General features: G+C 52.5%; 5 protein-coding genes across 5 annotated transcripts; 1 reads left to right on the top strand and 4 right to left on the bottom strand.

The window, feature by feature from the left end:
• Positions 1 to 222: 222 nt before the first annotated feature.
• COL26b_009409 (uncharacterized protein) lies at positions 223 to 1,272 on the top strand (the record flags this gene model as incomplete). The annotated part of the gene is made up of 1 exon (XM_053182140.1): positions 223 to 1,272. One exon carries the CDS (start codon positions 223 to 225, stop codon positions 1,270 to 1,272), a length of 1,050 nt encoding a protein of 349 aa, XP_053033931.1.
• A 3,458-nt stretch (positions 1,273 to 4,730) lies between these two features.
• Positions 4,731 to 6,701, bottom strand: COL26b_009408 (uncharacterized protein; the record flags this gene model as incomplete). Its single annotated transcript, XM_053182139.1, has 1 exon — positions 4,731 to 6,701. One exon carries the CDS (start codon positions 6,699 to 6,701, stop codon positions 4,731 to 4,733), a length of 1,971 nt encoding a protein of 656 aa, XP_053033930.1.
• A 1,778-nt stretch (positions 6,702 to 8,479) lies between these two features.
• COL26b_009407 (uncharacterized protein) lies at positions 8,480 to 9,633 on the bottom strand (the record flags this gene model as incomplete). Its single annotated transcript, XM_053182138.1, has 2 exons — positions 8,480 to 8,922; positions 9,135 to 9,633. 2 exons carry the CDS (start codon positions 9,631 to 9,633, stop codon positions 8,480 to 8,482), a joined length of 942 nt encoding a protein of 313 aa, XP_053033929.1.
• Positions 9,634 to 13,609: 3,976 nt separating this feature from the next.
• COL26b_009406 (uncharacterized protein) lies at positions 13,610 to 15,674 on the bottom strand (the record flags this gene model as incomplete). Its single annotated transcript, XM_053182137.1, has 7 exons — positions 13,610 to 14,082; positions 14,140 to 14,506; positions 14,568 to 14,704; positions 14,761 to 14,856; positions 14,906 to 15,063; positions 15,118 to 15,324; positions 15,388 to 15,674. 7 exons carry the CDS (start codon positions 15,672 to 15,674, stop codon positions 13,610 to 13,612), a joined length of 1,725 nt encoding a protein of 574 aa, XP_053033928.1.
• An 871-nt stretch (positions 15,675 to 16,545) lies between these two features.
• COL26b_009405 (uncharacterized protein) lies at positions 16,546 to 16,938 on the bottom strand (the record flags this gene model as incomplete). Its single annotated transcript, XM_053182136.1, has 1 exon — positions 16,546 to 16,938. The coding sequence occupies one exon, from the start codon at positions 16,936 to 16,938 to the stop codon at positions 16,546 to 16,548; it is 393 nt and encodes a 130-aa protein (XP_053033927.1).
• Between the last annotated feature and the right edge of the window lie 2,232 nt (positions 16,939 to 19,170).

Below are 19,170 nucleotides of genomic sequence, written 5' to 3'. Positions count from 1 at the left end.
GCTTTCGCATCCCTTCCGCTTCTAGCAGTACGTCAACAATAACCCTACCACCACCCGTCATCCCCCTGGTGACTCAACACCACCGCCAAAATATCACCATATTTTGTGTGTTACGTGTGCACCTGCCGCCTCTCCCTCCTCAGACACCAACACTGGTCATCTGCCTCGTTACTGACTTGTCCCAGACACGTCTAGAAGCATCAGACACGTCTAAACGACATCATGGCGACCATGGCAGCTGCTGCTCGCGATTTCAACCAGGCCTCCGACATGAGCCGAGACAACTTAGCTGTTGTAGCGGCTCGGAGTGTCCCTGCGACGACTGTGACACGATCTCAAGCCCTCCCCACCCCTCCCAACTCCATATCTCCCGCCCTGCCGCCTCACGGCCTCAAGGCCCAGCTTCAGAAGGCCAAGCTCGAGCCTATTGACTCCGACCTTGACCTGCACGACGAGCAGGCCCGGCGACAAGCCTCGCGCTCGCCCTCCCACGACACGACAGGCACCATCAGCACCTCCCTGTTGGCCAAGCACCATCTCCCCGAGATCCTCCTCAACCACGGCCCCTTGGCCATCCGCCACATCATGGGCTACCTGACAACGTCGGTACCGGGTTTCGCAGGAATCCCCCCGACGAAGGCTCGTCGTCTAGTGGTTGGTGCGTTGGAAGGCCGCGGAGGCGAAGGTGGCGGTGTCGACGGCGACGTGGAGTTTGAGAAGGTGGGCTGGGGGCGATGGGACGCCCGACGACGCGGACAGCCTTCGCGGAGCTCGCCTCCTGCAGACTACCGCTCCGGCATCCCTATTAGCAAGAACGGCGGACGCGGCACCGACAGGTCCCGCCTGAACGCTGCCTCTTCCAGCAACGGCGACGAGTCGTTCGTCTTCTCCCACGACGACCGCGACGCCATGATGATGGAATGCGAAGCGGACAAGATGTCCCTGGATGGCTCAGCGTCCGCATCGTGCTCTGAGGCTCCGGACGACGATGACATCATGAACGATGACCCCGAGGACGCTACCGATGACGAGGACTGGGCTGCTGTGGGAGCTGCCGCTCTCCGCGCCGAGTCCTACAACGCTGCCGCTCATTCGGCCGGACGCAGCTTCCTCTCCAACGGTGTATATACTTCTGGAGGACTGCGTTCCGTCGCAACCGGCATGGCTCGTTCGCACCAACCTTTGCCCTTCGACTTCTCGGCGCTAGGGGCCACGTCTGACGCGCAAGAGCGTGAGGCGGTGGAGGCTCTCCTACGACTGGGTTCTGTATAATACCATTTTGCATAGCACGGCGTTGGGGTTGGGAGATGCGCTGTGCGATCGGCCTTTTTTTTGGCTGATGAGAAAGCGTCTCCCTTTTTTGATTGGGTTCGGAACGGTGGGCTGGGTTGGCTGGGCCAAGCATTCCGTGTCATGATCATGGTGATTGGGCCGGCGTGCTCTACATCTCATCTCACCTCTCTCCATTGACACGGCGACACTACATTTTTCTGGGTTCGGCGTCCTGGCATTGGAACGACAAACCACGCCCTCGCGCGAAGGGCAATCAATGTGGCATTGGGCACCACTTTGCATTACGATCACGGCTCTATTGGAGGATACCCCTACATCTGTCTGTCGGCTCTCGACGGATCACGCTTGGCCGGTTGGCCATTGGGACGTTCATCGCCCTCCATCTCTGGTCGAGTGTACCCTGGCAACCGGATGGCAAGAACCAACGCAGCATGGCACGCGCTTGCAGGCTTCGGTATCTCAGGATCAGCTGCCATGGCACGGAGATCATGGACGGAGTGGGAACGATGACAGGTTGGAAAAGGCTGGCCTGACACCACACTCCCACACTTCGTTTCTCTCCCATTCATGCGTATACCTCTTTTTGCACATACCCCATTGTTTCTTTTTACATCTGCATACCCCCACTTCAACAATCGTGGAGGAACAACACAACACATCTAGGCTGGGCGAGCGTCACCTCGTCAGCCGCCACATTTACACGCTTCTCATCACTGTTTAATTACCCGGGGGTTCGAAGAAGACACTATGGCTACTCGGGCTGTTTCGGCACCGAATGAGAAAAGGAAATATCGACACATACACATACTGTGTCTTGCGGACTGGAGACGTTGGACCTGAAGTGGTCTTTAGCAACTCCCGCGGAGGACAGGACGCGTAGGAAGAGGGAAACAAAAACTCGGTGATGCTTGGCTCGCTGATATCGTCCATTTTTTGATCGGCTTTGGAGCACTATGTCTTTTGGGGCATGAGGATGAGCAGAGGAGAAAATTCGAAAAGAATTAAACAAAAAATACCTCCCCCTTTTTTTTGGTGAACGGCGGCTTTGGGGGTTTTCTACGCTTGGGCGGCTAGGTCTAGCTCAAAGAATGGAACTCTTGACTGTTTGGTCCCATTTATGATGGTCTATCGTTATCGTGACCTGTGCTACTGAGGGTTGTGATACGTCTGGGGGATGAGCTATAAAGGCTACTCAGCTGGGACTGCTTTCGGGGTTTGCCCAACAATGGGCCGGGGCCGGAAGGACGGTGACCGAATCCTCCTCGAGCCAGTGTCATTGTGAAGATGATCCAAAGCATGCTCTGGTAAACGTGTGTATGATCACTGACATCAACTGCATGTTGGTCGTCTCGACGGCTACCTCTATTATCGCTGGTTGATACGCTTGACGATCAGCCATGGACGGGAGCACATAGCAACAGGGAAGATGGCAGTTATCGCACTCGAATCAGATCATACGGGAGCGCTCTTGATCCCATCAACGATGGACTGAGGCATTGCTGCATCGCAAAACCCCTGTTGATGCAGGCAGGTTGGTTGACTGAGGAGTTACATCTGCACGGCCTTTTATAGGAGCCTGAGGGCCTTTGCCTGGTCTGCGTTCTATCTCGGCATCTTGAGGGAAGCCGGGGAAGCGCTGAGGATACATAACTGTTCCTTTGCTTTGACTGTCAAGTCGAAAGGCACGACCAAGAATGATATCTGACGCTCATCTCTTTCTGATGGATGGTGCGATGTGGCAGGCTCATACCCGAGACTATGCAGCCATGCAGAGGTAATCAGACGCTCGTCTTGTCATGACGTCGAGCAACTCCTGGGTTGTTAGGAACACGAATAAAGAACCAGAGAAGATGAGGAGCGAAGCTTGTTGTCTTGGACGAGGGGGGTACTTTCACGGCATAGGTTTTGCTCGGCCCTGGAGTCGTTGGTCTTTGCCAAGTGACGAGCCTTAGGATTGTGCACTACGCAATTTTCCGTCAATGGTCATCATTGGCAACTTTAGACACGCGAAACGGCAACAGGTTTGTTTTTGTAGTTGGCATGTGTCTGGACTTTGGCGAGGATATTTAAACGGAGGTTCTGCCGCTGAGACTTGGCTTCTTCAGCAATGTCTTTTTTTGAACGTTTCGCTTTCCTGGTGTGAACAGACTTTCCTGAAGAGATTCCACTTTTGGGACGGTTAATTATTTGACAGGGCTCTGAGATTCGTTATCAAAGTAGGTGCCGCTGGTATTCGGTTGTTATTCTGTGGACTATACCATGAAAGACGACTGACAACGAGCCTTGCTCAAGGTAGACTGAGTTCAGGGGCTCGGAAGTCTGGTGTTGATGAGAGCGAAGAATATGAAATGAGCTCCATTAAGGGTTTTTAAGTTCCACTTAACGACGTCACAGATCTCTACCATTGGGGTTCCTGGCCTAGAAACCCGATTTCGTTGTTGCTTTTAAGCTGGATGACGTCTGGTTTCTTTCGCCTGTGCCGCGCAACGCGGACGGCAACGGTCTAGGCAGGGGTAAGCTAGAGGATCAGAGGAAGTCTCGTGTTTATATATTAAGACGTGCCTTACTGGGAGAAGTAACCCGCTTCGACAATCTGATAGTACTTGGCATGTTTTGTCTACAATGAGCATTTGAGTTGTGCCTTTTCCAAGACGTTCTGTCCGGGCTGGGAACGGGGACCTTGCGCGGGCGGTTCCAGGACCGATGGAGTCTTCAACTACGACCATCGTTTGGCTCTGTTGACCTCTGGGGCTTATTCAGAGGATACATACCATCATTGAAATCCCTTTTGAAACGAGGGCTGAAGTTTTGTTGGCGTGAAGCACGTGTATCGCAAGAGGCTTATGCTGCTTTGCAGCACTTCGAAAGGAATTAATCATGCCTCAAGACATCGATTGCATTTGGAGCTCATCATCGGTCGAACCTAGCTTTGGTCTTTTATAGCCACAGAACTGGGCCTTTGAGAGGACGGACTCAACTATTAAAGCGAGAAGTTGTTGCTGTTGACATCTTTCTCGGCAGCAATTGCTAATCTTCGATAGGTGACCAGCGGTCTCCATGAAGTGACACGCATGAGATTGGCCAGAAGGAGACTAATCAGGCTTTTCATTCAGAGTCTGTTTCCGAAGGCTGCGAAAGGTGTTCCTCCGGTCTTCGGGACCTTCATCCCTATGTCTTTGAGAGTATGTGACGTGTATACAAGAGGGACGTAATTGACGTGAAATGGGAAACAGCAAGGCTCAAAGATTCCGACCTTGAGGAAAAGACAAGCTCACAGATGCCGCCACTGAGACAAAGGAGATGCGGAGATCGAATGGTAGAATTGTTGCCCTGACGTCTCATTTGCAACTTGGGCTATAGACATCAATTTATATCTTGGTATCAATATGTTGCATTATGTCGCTGATTCGCTATGAAGTATATACATATCAACCACCCTAGACCAGGAACTCATTGGGCACGTAGAGCGGCATGGAATCCTCCCACAAGCTGTCCGTCAACATGCGCTTGTTGGATCCGTCAGCATCCATGACAATGATCTGCCCGTACGGCTGGAAAGTCTGGTCGTAGATGGCGGCCTCGTCACGGAAGCCGTACATGCCGCTTGAGTACAGGATCCTGCCGTCGGCGGTCCAGACGGCGTGGGCGTCGTTGGCGCCGCTGGAGGTGAGAATCTGCAGGTCCGTGCCGTCGGGACGGATGGTGGCGACGTCGAAGTTGGTCGAGCTCACCTTGCGGGTGAAGACGAGGCGCTCGCCGTCGGGCGACCAGAAGGGCAGGTTGTCCGTGGCGTTAGTCAGGCTGCGGACCTCGCGGGTCTCGAGGTCGAGGATACGGATGCCGTAGCGGAGACCCCACTCGCGGAAGGCGACGTAGCGCCCGTCGGGGGAGTAGCTGGGGAAACCGGAGTGGACGGTGCCGTCGGTCAAAGCCTCATAGTAGCTTCCGTTGGAGGTGGCGCGGTAGACGCGGGCCTTGCCGGTGGCGCGGGACTGGAACCAGGATCCAAGACCAAAGACAACCCACTCTCCGTCAGCAGACCAGGCAGGCTGGAAAGCGCCGGCAAGACCCTTCGCGACGAGGGCGGAGTCGAGTTCGCCGGTGGAGTAGGAGTCGAAGACGAGCTTGAGATCGCTTCCGTCGGGGTTCATGGAGACGATGGAGGAGTTGCCGAGCTGCTTCTGCGTGATGACGAGGCGACCCTGGAGAGAAAGCTGGGGGAAGACGTCCGTGGATCGGTACTCCCAGTCCTCATCCCAGCTGTAAAGGGGCTTCTCCTGAGCACGCGCGGTGAAGCCGACCTTCTCGTAGACAACGAACTTTCCATCAGGGGACCAAGCCGGGGAGCGGATGGCGGCCTTGACGGCGGCTGTCGCGCCGGAAGTGTAGTTGTAGCCCTCGTTATCGTTGCCCTTGATCAAGTACGCGATGTCATCGGTGGCATCCGTTTCCCCAGACAACCACTGGGGGAACATCTTAAGGCCGGAGCCAGACGCATGCTCAACACGATCAGTTCCAGTCTCAAAGTCGACGGAGACGATCGCGGAGGTGACAGCGGCGACGGACTCGGGTCGATGGGCGTTCCATGTGTCCTCGACGGTGATCTCGTAGTATACCACGCGCTTGCCATCCGTAGACCACTTCGGGGAGCCGAGGCAGTATCCGGACTTTGTCGCAACTTCGCGGAAGCCAGTGCCGTCAGGGCGGATGGCGTAGACGGAGAGTTCCTGCGTGTGTTCCCAACCGGTTCCGTTGCCGTGACCACGCCATGCCGTGTTGCGGTCCGAGGCGAAGGCGATCCATTCGCCGTCAGGAGACCAGCTGGGGCGGAAGTATCCATCCGGCAACAACGGGTCGCCAGCGATCTCGGCGGTGTTGGTGAGGTTGCGCCTCTCTCCGGTGGCCAGGTCCTGGACCCATATGTTGGTCTTGTAGCCGTTCTCGGTCGAGACGAAGGCGAGCTGGGTCCCATCGGGAGAGAGCGCACCGGCATCCTCGACAGACGGTGTGGCGATGAGCTTCTCCAAGTCCGAGCAAGTCCCGTTGGCCGCGGCAGATACACGGCACCTGTACAGGTCAGAGTTGCCGTCGCCGTTGCGCTCCGTCGTGAAGACGACCCATTGACCGTCCGGCGAGAAGGAGGCGTGGTACTCGAAGGAGGAGCTGTTTCCGAGGAGCTTACGCTCGTTCGTGCCGTCCGCATTGGCGATGTAGAGTTCAGACGAAGAGGGGCCGATGCGGTTCATGAGGAGAACACCCTTCTTGCCGTCTGCGGCCGGAAGACCACGAGCGGAGTGGGCTTGCGGGAGGGCCGCAGAGTTGAAATCTGCCCGCATCTGGTGGACATGGCGGGCAAAGGTTGAGCCTGTGGCGAGGCCAAGGACAGAGTAAAGGAGTGACGACCGCATCTTGGGGCAACCTCGAGGAAGAAACGAACGAGAGGAGAGAGGCTGGGTGGCGAGTAGGAGAAGGGAAGGTCTATGAGGCCGCTACATGCTGTCGTCTTATATGTATTCCGCTCTGCACAGCCTGCCTGCATTCGCCATCGAGCGCATTTGGAGATTCAACGCCGAAGTTCGACATTGACGAATTCTTAATCGACCAGGGTCCAGGGGATCGGCACCGAGCCCAGATCACTGCGAGTTCATTGGTGTCCATCAAGATTACAACGCTTCCTTCCCGCACAATTGCCGTTTTCCGCCTGCGGAGGGCGATTAAGGTCTTGGCAACGTGGGAGGCAAGGGTCGTGGCGAGAGCTTGTTTAGACAGTTGGCTCCGAAAAGAGGTTGAAGAGGTTGTAGCGAAGCTTCCTGAGCGCGATGCTATTCGATCGCATCTGCCCCACTCACGGGCCTCGGATAGCTCCCGCCTGCAAGTGCCTGGAGTGGAGGACCCGAGCCTATGGAGAGGTTCCCATCCTCCTGCTTGATTAAACGGACGCATGAGGAAGGGGCCCAATAGTGATTTAGTGATTTTGCATCACCTGCGTTCTTTGGAAGAGTACCGAAGTCCGATGAAGAAAATAAGTAGGAGGCCTGCAAAGAAAAAAAGTCATGCAACGGTGCGGGGGTGATGCGAACACCAACCAGGGGTTTTCGTGTATGGCACCTTTGATGGAGTGATGTTGAAGTTGACTTGTCTTATCAATCAGTTTCTTTTCTGCAAGAACGATCTAACTTGATCCACCCCTGTCCCGAGCGAGAGGTTTCCTACTAAGTACGGCGTATTCATGCCGGCCGAATCGGCGGCGAGAGTTTCCACCTTGAGAAGCTCGGCCTCGGTCAAAGACCAGCAGTCGGGGTTTTCAAATTTCATGGCCCCGTAGTGTGCAAGATTTTTTTGGAAATATTTTGTGGCAGTTTACCACCTATTGGAACACCATCTAGGTCTGGTCACAAAGGCGGCAAGTCAGTCCTCACACGCCAGTGCGTGGTCGACCTCTCCGGCCAATTGATTAAGCGAGGCCGAAAGTTGATCTGTTCACGTCATGAAGCTGCAGAAAACAGAACGTCCCCAATCAATAGGGAACTAAGCTTTAATAGATAGTCGACATGGAAACCTGAGTCAAGTTATCTCCAAAAAGAGAACATTCGCAACTCGATCACCATGCATAATATTATCTTGTTCCTATTATTTGCCTCTTGAGCGTGTGTTGTTGTTAGTGTCTTTAGTGCCATGCTGTCTGCTTTCCTCTTTGGATCTACGGAGAGTTGGTGGAGCAGGAAGGACAAGAGGGAACAGTGTGAAGTTGAGTGGCGCAAGGCCTTCTTCGAGGCCGGCTTTACGATAGTCGGGCAGACCACATGTAGCTGCGGGGACTCGAGATTTCAGACGCTGTTCATGGCGTCCACGCACCCAAAGGATTCAGCCAAGTCACCCAAGGCTTGGATAGTTTTGGGGTAGCATTAGGCCATGTGTCCCAATAGGCACAGTGAGACATAATATGGATTCGAATTGCGTCCTCCATATAGCGGTCCATTCAGTGACATATCACCACGACAATATTAGCCGGAATCTAACACACTACGTATATAACTGGTACTCTGTGTCTTGTTCCTTCGTCCCAGAACCTGCCCATAGATCTTCCATTTCAAAACCCGTATTTTTTCTAGTCATTTTGGGATACAGAATTCACGCTACAGTCCGGATGCCTATGATGATATTCATGCCCTAAGGGTCGTCACAGTCACGTAGCACTGCTACCCATCGCAGTAGTCGTGGCCATGCCCTTGGGTGGCACTACAGCTGGATAAGGGGTGATTGAACCGTCACCCCATGCGTTAAGGGCCCTTCCACCGTCTTCTTCGTATTTGGCAGCCGCTTGAAAGCCGCCATTGAAGTTGTCGCCCATGTCGATCCCTATGGTGTGCCAGGCGAAGATGCCGTCCGCCAGATCATTCGTCAAGTAGGCATACTTGAGGAAAGGGTCATAAGGCCCCAAGTCACCAACCGTGTTGCCATTGATCGTCTTGTTTTCGGCCAGAATGTAATCATCCACATTTTTGAAGTTGTCCTTATCTGTATTGGTGTTGTAAGGCCAGATTGGGTCAACGGCATCACGTAGCTTCTGCTCGTAATACAGCTGCCCTACGTAGCGCACAAACGTGTCGTCTGTTGCAAGACCACCAGCTATAGTACCCTTCAAATCGTTAGCGTTCTGAAATAGCAAAGTACTTCTGCAGTAGTCGGACAATGTCAAGCGTAACAGAATGGATACATGGCAGAAGCCATCACTTGACTCACATTGGCAAACGTTGTAGCATTTCCCCATGCCACAATATGTGTATGTGTGGCGCGAGGGTAATAGTGTCCAGGTATAATTAGGTCGAAAATCGCCACACCATGTTCGTCCGTGATCTGGATGCCTCGCAAGAAGGTGGAGTTGAGACCGCCGAATCCGCTGAAGCCAGCGGGCGAGTCCGCTCCAGAGTAGCCGCCCGTTGCATTGGCACCCCAGATGTCGATGAAGAGTGCGGGAACTGGCTTGCAAGTATTGACGTCGACGAACTGTATCTCCATGTGCATCGGTATGCCGATTTGGTCTTCGGTGATGTTACTGCGAATGAGCTCGCCCTCGACGTAGTAAGGGCCGATGGTCTCAGCTCGACCCAGTACGCAAGAGGCATTCGAACCAAACAACTCTTCGTAGGATCCGCTCTTGACTATGGACGTCAGGTTGTGGTTGAGGGAGTCATAGTAGGATACCTCTGCCTTGTTACGGCGCTGCACGTCAGCTTGGGGCGTGAAGCCCCTTTCTTGCCGTAGGCGCTCCAAGGTCCCGGCGCGTCGTTGGATGGCACTCTGCCTGACGGACCCCGAGGTATCGGCACAACGACTCATCTTTTCAGCCCCGGCGATTGCGGTTCGCTTATGGAAGGCATGTTCTCGCTCCAAATGGGATATATCTGGGTGGTGGTCGCCCGGGTGTGCAGCGGTGCCGCTGGCGAGCAGCACTGTAAAGAGTGTGATAGAAGTCAGAATGTGAACCATGTTGATCTTGGTTTCAGGAAGACTGTTGAAATGGTTGGTTTTGCTCTGATGATTTGGGTAAGTGAACCGAGGAGGGCAAGCAGGAGCATCCTCTTTATACGCATGACAAAGTAGTAGAATTAGTTTACCGTATTCACCTGCTCGACATTTGATTTCCTTCTTCAGTTAACAACCGAGTCCATCACGATGTTCTCTTGCTCATGCCAGCGGAATTTGACGTCCCTGTGACTCCGAGAGAAGGTTGAAATGGCCGGGAATCGTTATCCCCTGTCTTGTACTACATAATCTAAGCTAGGTAGCGAGCTGGTTAGGCCGTGCCGCAAAGACATGAGACCCACCAGAAGATTGCATTGGTAGAAGAAATATCCCCCTCCTTTGCGACCAGTATACACTATAATAAGATTCAAGTTTTCATCATCAAGAGTGCGTCTTCTCTTCCCGACTTCCTTGAAGTATCTACCTCAACGTGACGCTATGTAATATAACACACCATATTGGTCAGCTTTTATAATGCGCGGCGTTCCTCCTCCTTGAATAGCATTTATGACAGGAGCAATTCCAATCTGCAGAACGGTGTTTTTATGTTGCAGCATTCGCGTGCTGCTTCTCCGTACTATCGTAGACTCTCCGCCGCCGCATATAAGCTGTACTGGGTTGGTTCTGAACAGCGCTACCTAGTAGGCTAGTATGAACTCTACATTCTCAGGACCTGTAACAAACGAGGCCGCTTACGGCAGCGGAGTCTTAGCTGGACGAAAGTGTACGGGGGCCATTTCTGTTAGAAAAGGTTATCCTATAGTCGCGGGGGTGCGTAGGCCTGTGATTGGTAAAATAGAACATCTGATTTGAGGGGTAGTGCGCGCTAGGACTGCTAGACCGGGTCTTTACTGTTGCTGCGGCGTGCGGTAAGTGGGTTCCTTAATCTTTGCTCTGATGCCGTCCGAAGTTACCATGCTCAGTCGGTCACGGTTTCTGCCGTGCGGACTTAATCCAGTTGTGTAACTGCGTCTGTCGTTCGGACTTAATTGCTTTGGGTCACAGTGCTCCATGTTGGCGAAGTCATCTGGGGAAAAGTCTTCGGACCGCCTCGAAATCGCCAGTGAAGGTTGGAGTAGTCTCCAGGTCGGTAATGACTTGCGAATGTCTGGTGTAGTGTGCTACGTTTGTGTGTTTTTGCTCATGCTTTTGGTGGACGTTTCGCTCCTCTCAAACATCATAGCTTGGTGTCTGAATCGTTTCTGATATGCTACCTGAGGAACTGGCTGTTCCGTCGCTTCTTCAAGAGTTCAAATTGAAAAGATTCCTTCTTCCCTTCTAACGTTTCTTCATATTCTCCATTCGTCTTGGTGTTCCATGGGTGGATAGTTGCTGGCGAGGGTTCATCCGGTCCGTGTCGGCATCAAACGCCGGCCCTGGATCAAGCTCTGTTGTACCTGCAAGGATGAACTCTGCCACACGAGCTAAGCGCCCCCAAATCGGCCCAGCCCGAAGCCAAGTTGGTGCCACCGATAACATCACTGACACGGCAAAAGGAATCTGTAAGCCCGGGTCATGTCCTAACGGCTATCGAGTGTCCCTTTGCTCCCGCTCTTCCCTCTCACGTCCGCCTCTCTAAACGAGTTGGCGAAACTAATCTAAAACATCAATATGTTCAGTTGTAGGCCTGCTAGTCTGCAGGTCATTGGCAGCTATTTCCACGCGGTGGGACAAGAGACCGTAATGCTTGCTGTTCTTCTGCTGACAGTGGCCTTCTTTGGCACACGATTGGCTGGGATGACGTATGAGAGCGTATGCCTGTGTGTGACATAGGCACATCGGCCTTGGCTGAAGTTTCTGGCTTCCAATTTTGCCTCCTGAGTTGCTACTGGTCCTCTTTGGCCAGACTTGCCCTCGTATATTCTTCTGGAGTAGAATTTAGCTGTAATAGTGGTTCTTTTCCTCTTATCCAAGACTCTATTTTATTCATAAAGATGCCTGGTGATGAGAGGCCAACCTCGTCTGTTTTCCTTCCTTCGACTTTTTAGGAGAGTCTTGCTATTCGGGCGGGTACTTCGAGCTAACCAGGCGGATAACTAACTGTCTAATACTTTGTTTTATCTTAATTAATTTTTACTATTATTGTCGCTATTTCTATCCCTCTCTCCATCCTAGGTTACCATCATCGTCGTCGTCGTCGTCGTCGTCGTCGGTATCATTATCGTTTTCATCGACTATCCCTATCTTTATATATCGACTACCCGCCCGGTTAGCCAGAAGTATCCGCCCGGATAGCAAAACTCTTTCGGGAAATCGTTTTATGATACGGCCAAATTCATGATCAGAAACGGACAAACAAGCCCCAAAGCTTCCTCCTGCCTTAACTTGCCCGTACTTGCGTCAGCCATTTTGAGTTGTAAGGCATGCTAATTACTTTCAGAGCTTGCGCGGCGATAACACGACATCAAGCTTTGATCCTACAGTTTGTGGAATCTTCAGCAGACTATGATTCGACTGAGCCTGGATGACCAGCGAGTATTTCTAAATAACTTGAATTTTGAGGTAAAGAAGGGGGATGAGAGAGGAAATTTGAAGTTGATGAAGGGTGTCATCTAAAGGATGGAAGCCCATGATGATCCTGGCACACACAAACATGACTACCACAGACTACAAATGGCCAAGGGCTTGCTTCAACACAATAGACATAGCATGTAATAACGCAGTCAGTACTGCGGTCAGGAATAATTTGGCACGTTAAAAGCTCCTGAGGGGTTGTGTCTTTTTGGCATATCAAATCAGTGAGACCACTACAACAGACTGTCATGAGAAACAACCCGTGCGTAACTCCTTGATCATGAATGATGACGCAGTCTTTATGGCTTCATCCTTCTCCGTCTAAACTTTACATTACATATTTTGATCTGACCTTTGACTGCGCATCTAATAACTCTGATCTGGCTGGTATCATTCTTTGTCAGTGTGACATTGATTCAAGGTTGCGACCTGTTCTCATCACACCTCAGTTCCTAATAAATACGAGTAAAACTTCACTAGAAGAGTCTTACCATCGAATCGAAAACTCCCAAACCACATCAGAGCCCATATTGCCCTAGCAGCACGTATCGTGCAGACCCTGTTGCAAGCTGAACGTAGAGCAGGAAGAAGATAAGAGTCATGGCTAGAGTAGCGACCAAAAGCGCCACGCTGGTTCTCAATCGTCGCACCTTTCTCCTCAGGGCCTCAAGCTCGTCTTCTACCGTCTTGATCGGGGGCGGATCATCCGGAATTTGGCGCTCTTCGTCGTTGGTAGATGACGACACTCGTGACTCATCCCGCCGGACTGCTTTGTACTGTCCTCGCTTCGACTTGAAAGAACTCATTTTGAAATGACGATAAAAAGAACCCAAGAGATTAAGAAATGAGACACGCGATTGGAAGAATGTTATCGGTAGGAAGAATGTCATGAAGCCAGGACTGTTGAGATTCTGCTGTTGAGGAGGGGTCGGCAAGGATCCTAGCTGGAGGTACGGCATCAAGGTTCGGTCAAGACTTAAGTTGGCCGGTTCGGTCCGATGTGCTCGGTGATAAGAGGACTCCCTCGCGCAAAAGTCCTGTCACCTTGAGACATCAATCATATACCAAGAACTGGCCTTGGCGTTTTGAAACTGCTCAGGACTAATTCCCAAGCCGAGGTAGTGAGAAAAGACCTGTGCACTGACTTCCACTTCTGTTCCTTCATCATAGCGTAGTCAGGCGATGTTTTCCTCAAAGGAGTGAGTCGTTTCATAAAATTCAGTTGATATCTAACTCCGAAAACCAAAGATACATTACAGTCTAGAACATTAAAAATCTATCTGTTCATGAAAAATTCCTCAAAATCCTCATCGGGTAGCGCAGGCTGCTCGTCCACACCATCCAGCAGGCCCAGATACCAGCTCAAGTCCCTACCATCCTGCTCACGAACCGCGAACCCGTTGCCCCAGTACCCGAACCGATTCGTCGTGGTGTACTTGAGCTCGTAATCTTCCCACCGCGGGGTGTTGATGGTCTCAAAGAACTGAATCCTTGAACCGGGCCACATCATCGGCTCGCCATCGACGGTGCCCTGCTTGAACCACGACCGACAGGGCGAAGTCCATGCCGTGCGCGGGAGGAATTTCCTGCGGTGCTCAACGAAGTCGTTGACCGCCTCCTGCCTGGGGCAGAAGGATGCAATTTCCTCCTCGGACATTTTCTGCAGCAGTTGCATGACGTAGCGGGCCACTGCCTCGGTGATGGGGAGGAAGCTTCCGTGGCCGTAGGGTCCGAAGGGCCCGTTGAAGACTTGGTTCAGTGTTAGCCAGCATATTCCTTCAATGGGAGGATTCCGAGGTTGCTTACTGATGTAGTTGGGCATGTTTGCCACCGTCAACGACAGATATGTGTTTGGCGTCTCCTTCCAGTACTCGCTGAGACTGACGCCGTTACGGCCGATGGTGGGATAATGCGGGCGCCAGCTGACGTCGAAGCCGGTGGCGCAGACGATGATGTCGAACTCGTGCTCGGTGCCGTCTGCCGTCTTGATTCCCTTGGGTGTGATTTCCTGGATACTTGATGACACAACGTTCACGTTCTCTTTGCAGAGGGCCTCGAGGTAGCCGTTACCGGGCGTCGGCCTGCGGCAGCCGACGGCGAAGTCTTTGGGGATGATGAGGTCTTGAAGATCAGGTCTGGGCGCAAGCTTGGAGCGCATGTCCTTCTCTGCGAACTGTACGACAAGATGATGAGTGGGGCTATTCCAGGTGGATAAGCAAAGTTGGTTCACTTACATCTCTGGCATCTTGTTGCTCTTTTGATCCGTTGAGGATGAAGCGGAAGCGGGAGTTGAGTTCTGACTCGATCTTCTTCCTGTACGCCAGGTACTTCTTGGGGTCGTTGCGGAGGATCTCATGTTGCTCCTCGCTGTCTGCAAGCAAGCGAGTCAGCTGCGTGAGGCTTGAGTTGCGCGGAGGAACCACTTACACTTGAAGTTGCTACCATTCTTTCCGGCAAACCGTTGGCCAAAGCCACCGACAACCCACGAAGAGCTACGAATGAAACAGCTCAGGCTCCCAACGACTATGCACAGTTAGCACACAGATTTATTTACGGAGGGAAAGCAACTTACTAGGCTGGATGTTGGGGACGATTTGAACTGCAGAAGAACCGGAGCCGATGACGCCGACGCGCTTTCCCTCGAGAGAGATGCTGTTGTCCCAGTTGGCGCTGTGAAGCATCTTTCCCTTGAAGGTTTCCCTGCCCTTGATGGCGGGCCATTTCCACTTGCTGGGAGCATTTGGTCAGATTATGATCGAACTTGAGAAAGTTGTGAAGACTTACTTCAAAACACCGCTAGCATTGACAAAGATGTCGGCTGTATCTTCAATGACGGTGCCATCCTGCTGCTCGACGCGAATGTTCCACTTTTGCGTGGGCTCGTCCCAGAAAGCACCGACAACTCTGTGGTTGAGGTGGATATATTTGTTCAAATCATACTTCTCCGCGACATCCTTGAAGTACTGAAGAATCTCAGGGGCACTCGAGTAACTTTGTGCACCTCGTCAGCAAAAATGATCCCCTGGTTAGGATCAATCTGATCTCTTCACTCACAATTGCGTCCACTCAGGCGAAGGCGCCCAGGAGAACTGGTAGTTGACCGAGGGGATGTCACATCCGCAGCCCGGGTAGCGGTTCTCGTACCACGTTCCGCCGATTGAAGGGTTCTTCTCGTAGCACACAAGCTCGAGATCGAGAGTGTTGCATATGCTGACCTCATGCGCAAGGTTGAGGGCGCTCGCGCCGCCGCCGAGACAGACGATGCGGAGCTTCCGGCCGCTGCGGCTCGGCTTCTCTAAGATCTCGTACTCGGGCTTGACCGGGGCGGGGAGAGAACCCATGTTTGCGCTTATCAACTCCGGGGGGTTGAACAGGGGGCGGGGAAGAGTTGGTCAGGGGTATCGGCCAGGGTTGTTGTTGCTGTTGAGAGTGAGTATGAGATTGAGTGATGAAAAGAGAGAATGTGCTGCGACTGCCTCAGAAGCGATAACATGTTATCTTTCGGGAAGATCATTCTTATATGGCAACTTGAGACTTTGGTAACACGATTGGCGATCCGTCGTACCCCGCGAATGCGGCGTTAATTCGCGTCCTCATGCTGAGCCTGCGGAGCTCCGCTAAAGACAAGCGCGTGATGGTTGAAGAGGCATATCCACTTATTGCGAGGGTTGTCCCCTTTCACCCGCGGCCTTCACTCCGCCGCCACCTCCGCCTCCGCCTCCACCGCAGTCAGCGCAGGAACACCTTGAACATCTGCCGCGCGAAGTGTGTTGGCTCGCACGATATTGTCGGCAATCAGGGTGGAGCAGAGGAGATGGACCAATCTCGAGGTGGTGCTGGGGACCATTCGGAGGCGACTTAGTAAGAGCAATCCTGGGGAACCGATAGCGATAACCTTGAGAAGTTGCGTAACTCGGATTGGTTTTAGAGGAAGCGGGACTAGTCCTTGTAATTGACAACATTTGGTCACAATATAAGTGTTCTAGGACAAAAGGAATTGACAGATTGAATCAGATTTCCCGGTAGAATGCTTGTTAGGAACATCAAAGGCACACACGTAGCGTGATGACAGAATGTCCAAGGATTTAATCAATTTATCTTCAGAAAGACGAAGAGCTATCCAGCACAACGAAAGAGAGAATCCATTTTCATCCCATATCATCCCGTCTCCGCTCTCTGCTCTTTCCCTGTCCCTCTCTTTGATCAACCCATTCAAGCAGCCGGGGTCCAGGGGTATCCAGGCAAGTACTTCTCGCCGTATGAGAAGGGGCAGTAGACCGCAGGGCAGTTGCACTCCTCGTCCTTCGGGATCGCACTGCACTTGACGGGGAAAACCTCCGAGTTCGGGAAGCAGCAGCAGCACTGCTTCTGCGTCTCGGGGTCGTGCGGGCACAGCTGCAGGGTGCAGATCGGGTCCTCGGCGCCGCCCTGCGCCTCCGGGACCTTGCAGTTGTACCCGGGGCGGCTGCTGTCGCAGCAGCAGAGGTTCGCGGCGGGGCGCGGGGCGTCGCGGACGTCGATGTCGGCGGGGGAAGCGGCTGTGGGGCCGGCGTTGAGGAGGAGGACCAGGGCGGCGGTCGTGATGTTGGCGATGGAGAATCTCATTTTGGTAGTTTTGAGGTGGTTGGTTTGTCTGGGAGGAGACTTGGAGTGATAATATGGATTATGTATTAGGACTTAAGGGGATATTTTGTGTGGATTTTGCTTGTGTCTTGTGTGATGAGAAAGAAAGACGTCCTCGAGGTTTGGTTCCCTTTGATGGTTTATATATCCCCGCGGTCACACACAACAACACACAGCGCAGTTGGTTTCGACCAGCGATTATTGTTGCTCCGTGTCGTTCAAAGGCAACAAGCCAATGATGACAACATCGCCAAGCATGACTATAGATCATTCGGGATGCGTAGTATCCTACCTTACCCTCGACGGAGCAGCACACACCGAGCGTAAGACAGAGTGAGCACCTCTACTTGCAAGCTTACAGCTTAGTAGCAAGCCGTTGTGGTAAGGTATGTCTCGGAAAGACTAAAATACCATTGCCCAGACGAACGAGTCTGTCGATCAGCGCCCGGTATGGACTCCAACTCGCTCCCTGCAAAACCTAAAGGATCGGGTCGTTAGCGCTTCAAGTTTTCCTCTTTACCTTACCCCTTACGACCGTTCCGCCTCTGGAATCTCAAGTGACAGGCGAATCGGGAACTTTCCACTCCTCGCGTCTGACATATCGTATCGTAGAAGATGTGACCGAACGAGGAAATTCGGGGTAGGGCTGCTTACAACCTCGCCCCGGTGGGCGGTGGCCATCGCACCGTTTGCTTGGCAGTTGGGTCAGCGAGCTGTGACTTCAAGTTCATGATCTGGGGACATGCTAATGAAGGATGACCATTGGGTGAAGTCATCTTGAGCTCAGCTTCCAAGAAACCTTTGTGGGAGTGATTTCTCGGAAGAAGGGCCGACCACAGGGCTGACTTGTCACTTGTGTCACTTGTCGGAGTCCTCGGGCCGGCGAAAGGTCAGCTCTGGAATGTTTGAAGGGATGAGAAAGACATGCAAGACCCAATGGGTATAGACGTCTCACCGCGCCCGTGTTCTGCCAAGAAGCGTCATGAGGTTTGCTGAATGAGGTTTGTGTTACGATGGCTTGGAGTCCAGGCCAGCTTCGGCGTGTTTGGGGTCGTTTGTTGCTGGTTGATATCGGACTCTAGTAGGTCGACCTGCTCCTCGCTTGCTAGGAGCATTCCACAGACGCATCCCAAAGCCAGATATTCGGGCTAATCTTCGACGTCTGAACATGGTCAGCAGGATAGTAGCAGATCTAGACAACGGTGTGCTACTCATTCATGCTAGTCTGCCAAAGAAGCTTGATTGCAAAGACCACATGAGCTATTTTCATCTCTGATTTGGATGAATTCATCTCTTTCTATAAATATAGATCCCAAGGGACGTGGAACAGACGGGTGCGGTCCGACGGAAGGCGTCCTGGGCAGACGTTGCCGATGACGCCACACCCCCGGATCCGGCACTTTGCGGACCTCGACGGCGGTTTAGACGGGAGATCGGGCTAAACACCATTTATAGCACAGCAACGTGATGAGTACAGGCTCGTGATAAGAGACCATTGGCCGTGGTGAGAGGGAAAAAAAGGATCGTGGCGAGATGACGGAGGCGGCGAAAACCTACAATGAGTTCACGACATTTTGAAGGTGGCCCGGTCCTGTCGTGAGTCTCGGGAGTGCCCTAGTCTTCCAGCCTGCGACACCACGAGCTTCGAGCTTCGAGCTGTCTCCCGGAACATTTGTGAGACAATCAGATATGACAGGGCCAACCGAGTAGAGGACAGCAAGGGCTGATAGAGTTAGCTGTCTTGAAAAGGCCGATGCCAACCGAAATGTTCTTGATCAACCATCACAATAGGTAACTTCATCACCCTGCCAAGGACCCTACACGAGGTTGGCCAACCTCAATCAAGTATGTGGTTGAGACAGTCTCATTGCGATGTTAGAGCAAATTGGAATGAAGTCACCGTGAGAACGTCATGTCAGAGGTGCAATAAGCATTTTTCATTCGACCCTCAATCGAGCCAAGGAGACTACACAATGGCGAAGCAACATGACTTGTTTTCATGATCTCATTCCCGTTCCAATATCCGTCCGTCATAATCCGCGACCGTTTGAAAAAAAGTGTTTCCGCACCAAGATGTTGGTTGTTTTTGCTTTGCTCGCAAAGCCCTCCCGAATGTAAAAAGCTTCTTTCGCTCCCCTTCGTTGACGTGATAGATGAAATAAATCAAAAGACGTGTTTTTTGAGGGGTTTCCGGTGACCATCAGTTGGCACCTG

This window comes from Colletotrichum chrysophilum (assembly GCF_026319265.1).
Source record: "Colletotrichum chrysophilum strain AFK26 chromosome Unknown scaffold_90, whole genome shotgun sequence".
Lineage (NCBI taxonomy): Eukaryota > Fungi > Ascomycota > Sordariomycetes > Glomerellales > Glomerellaceae > Colletotrichum > Colletotrichum chrysophilum.
The sequence above is the reverse complement of the archived record's forward strand: the minus strand, read 5'-3'. Positions and strand labels throughout refer to the sequence as shown.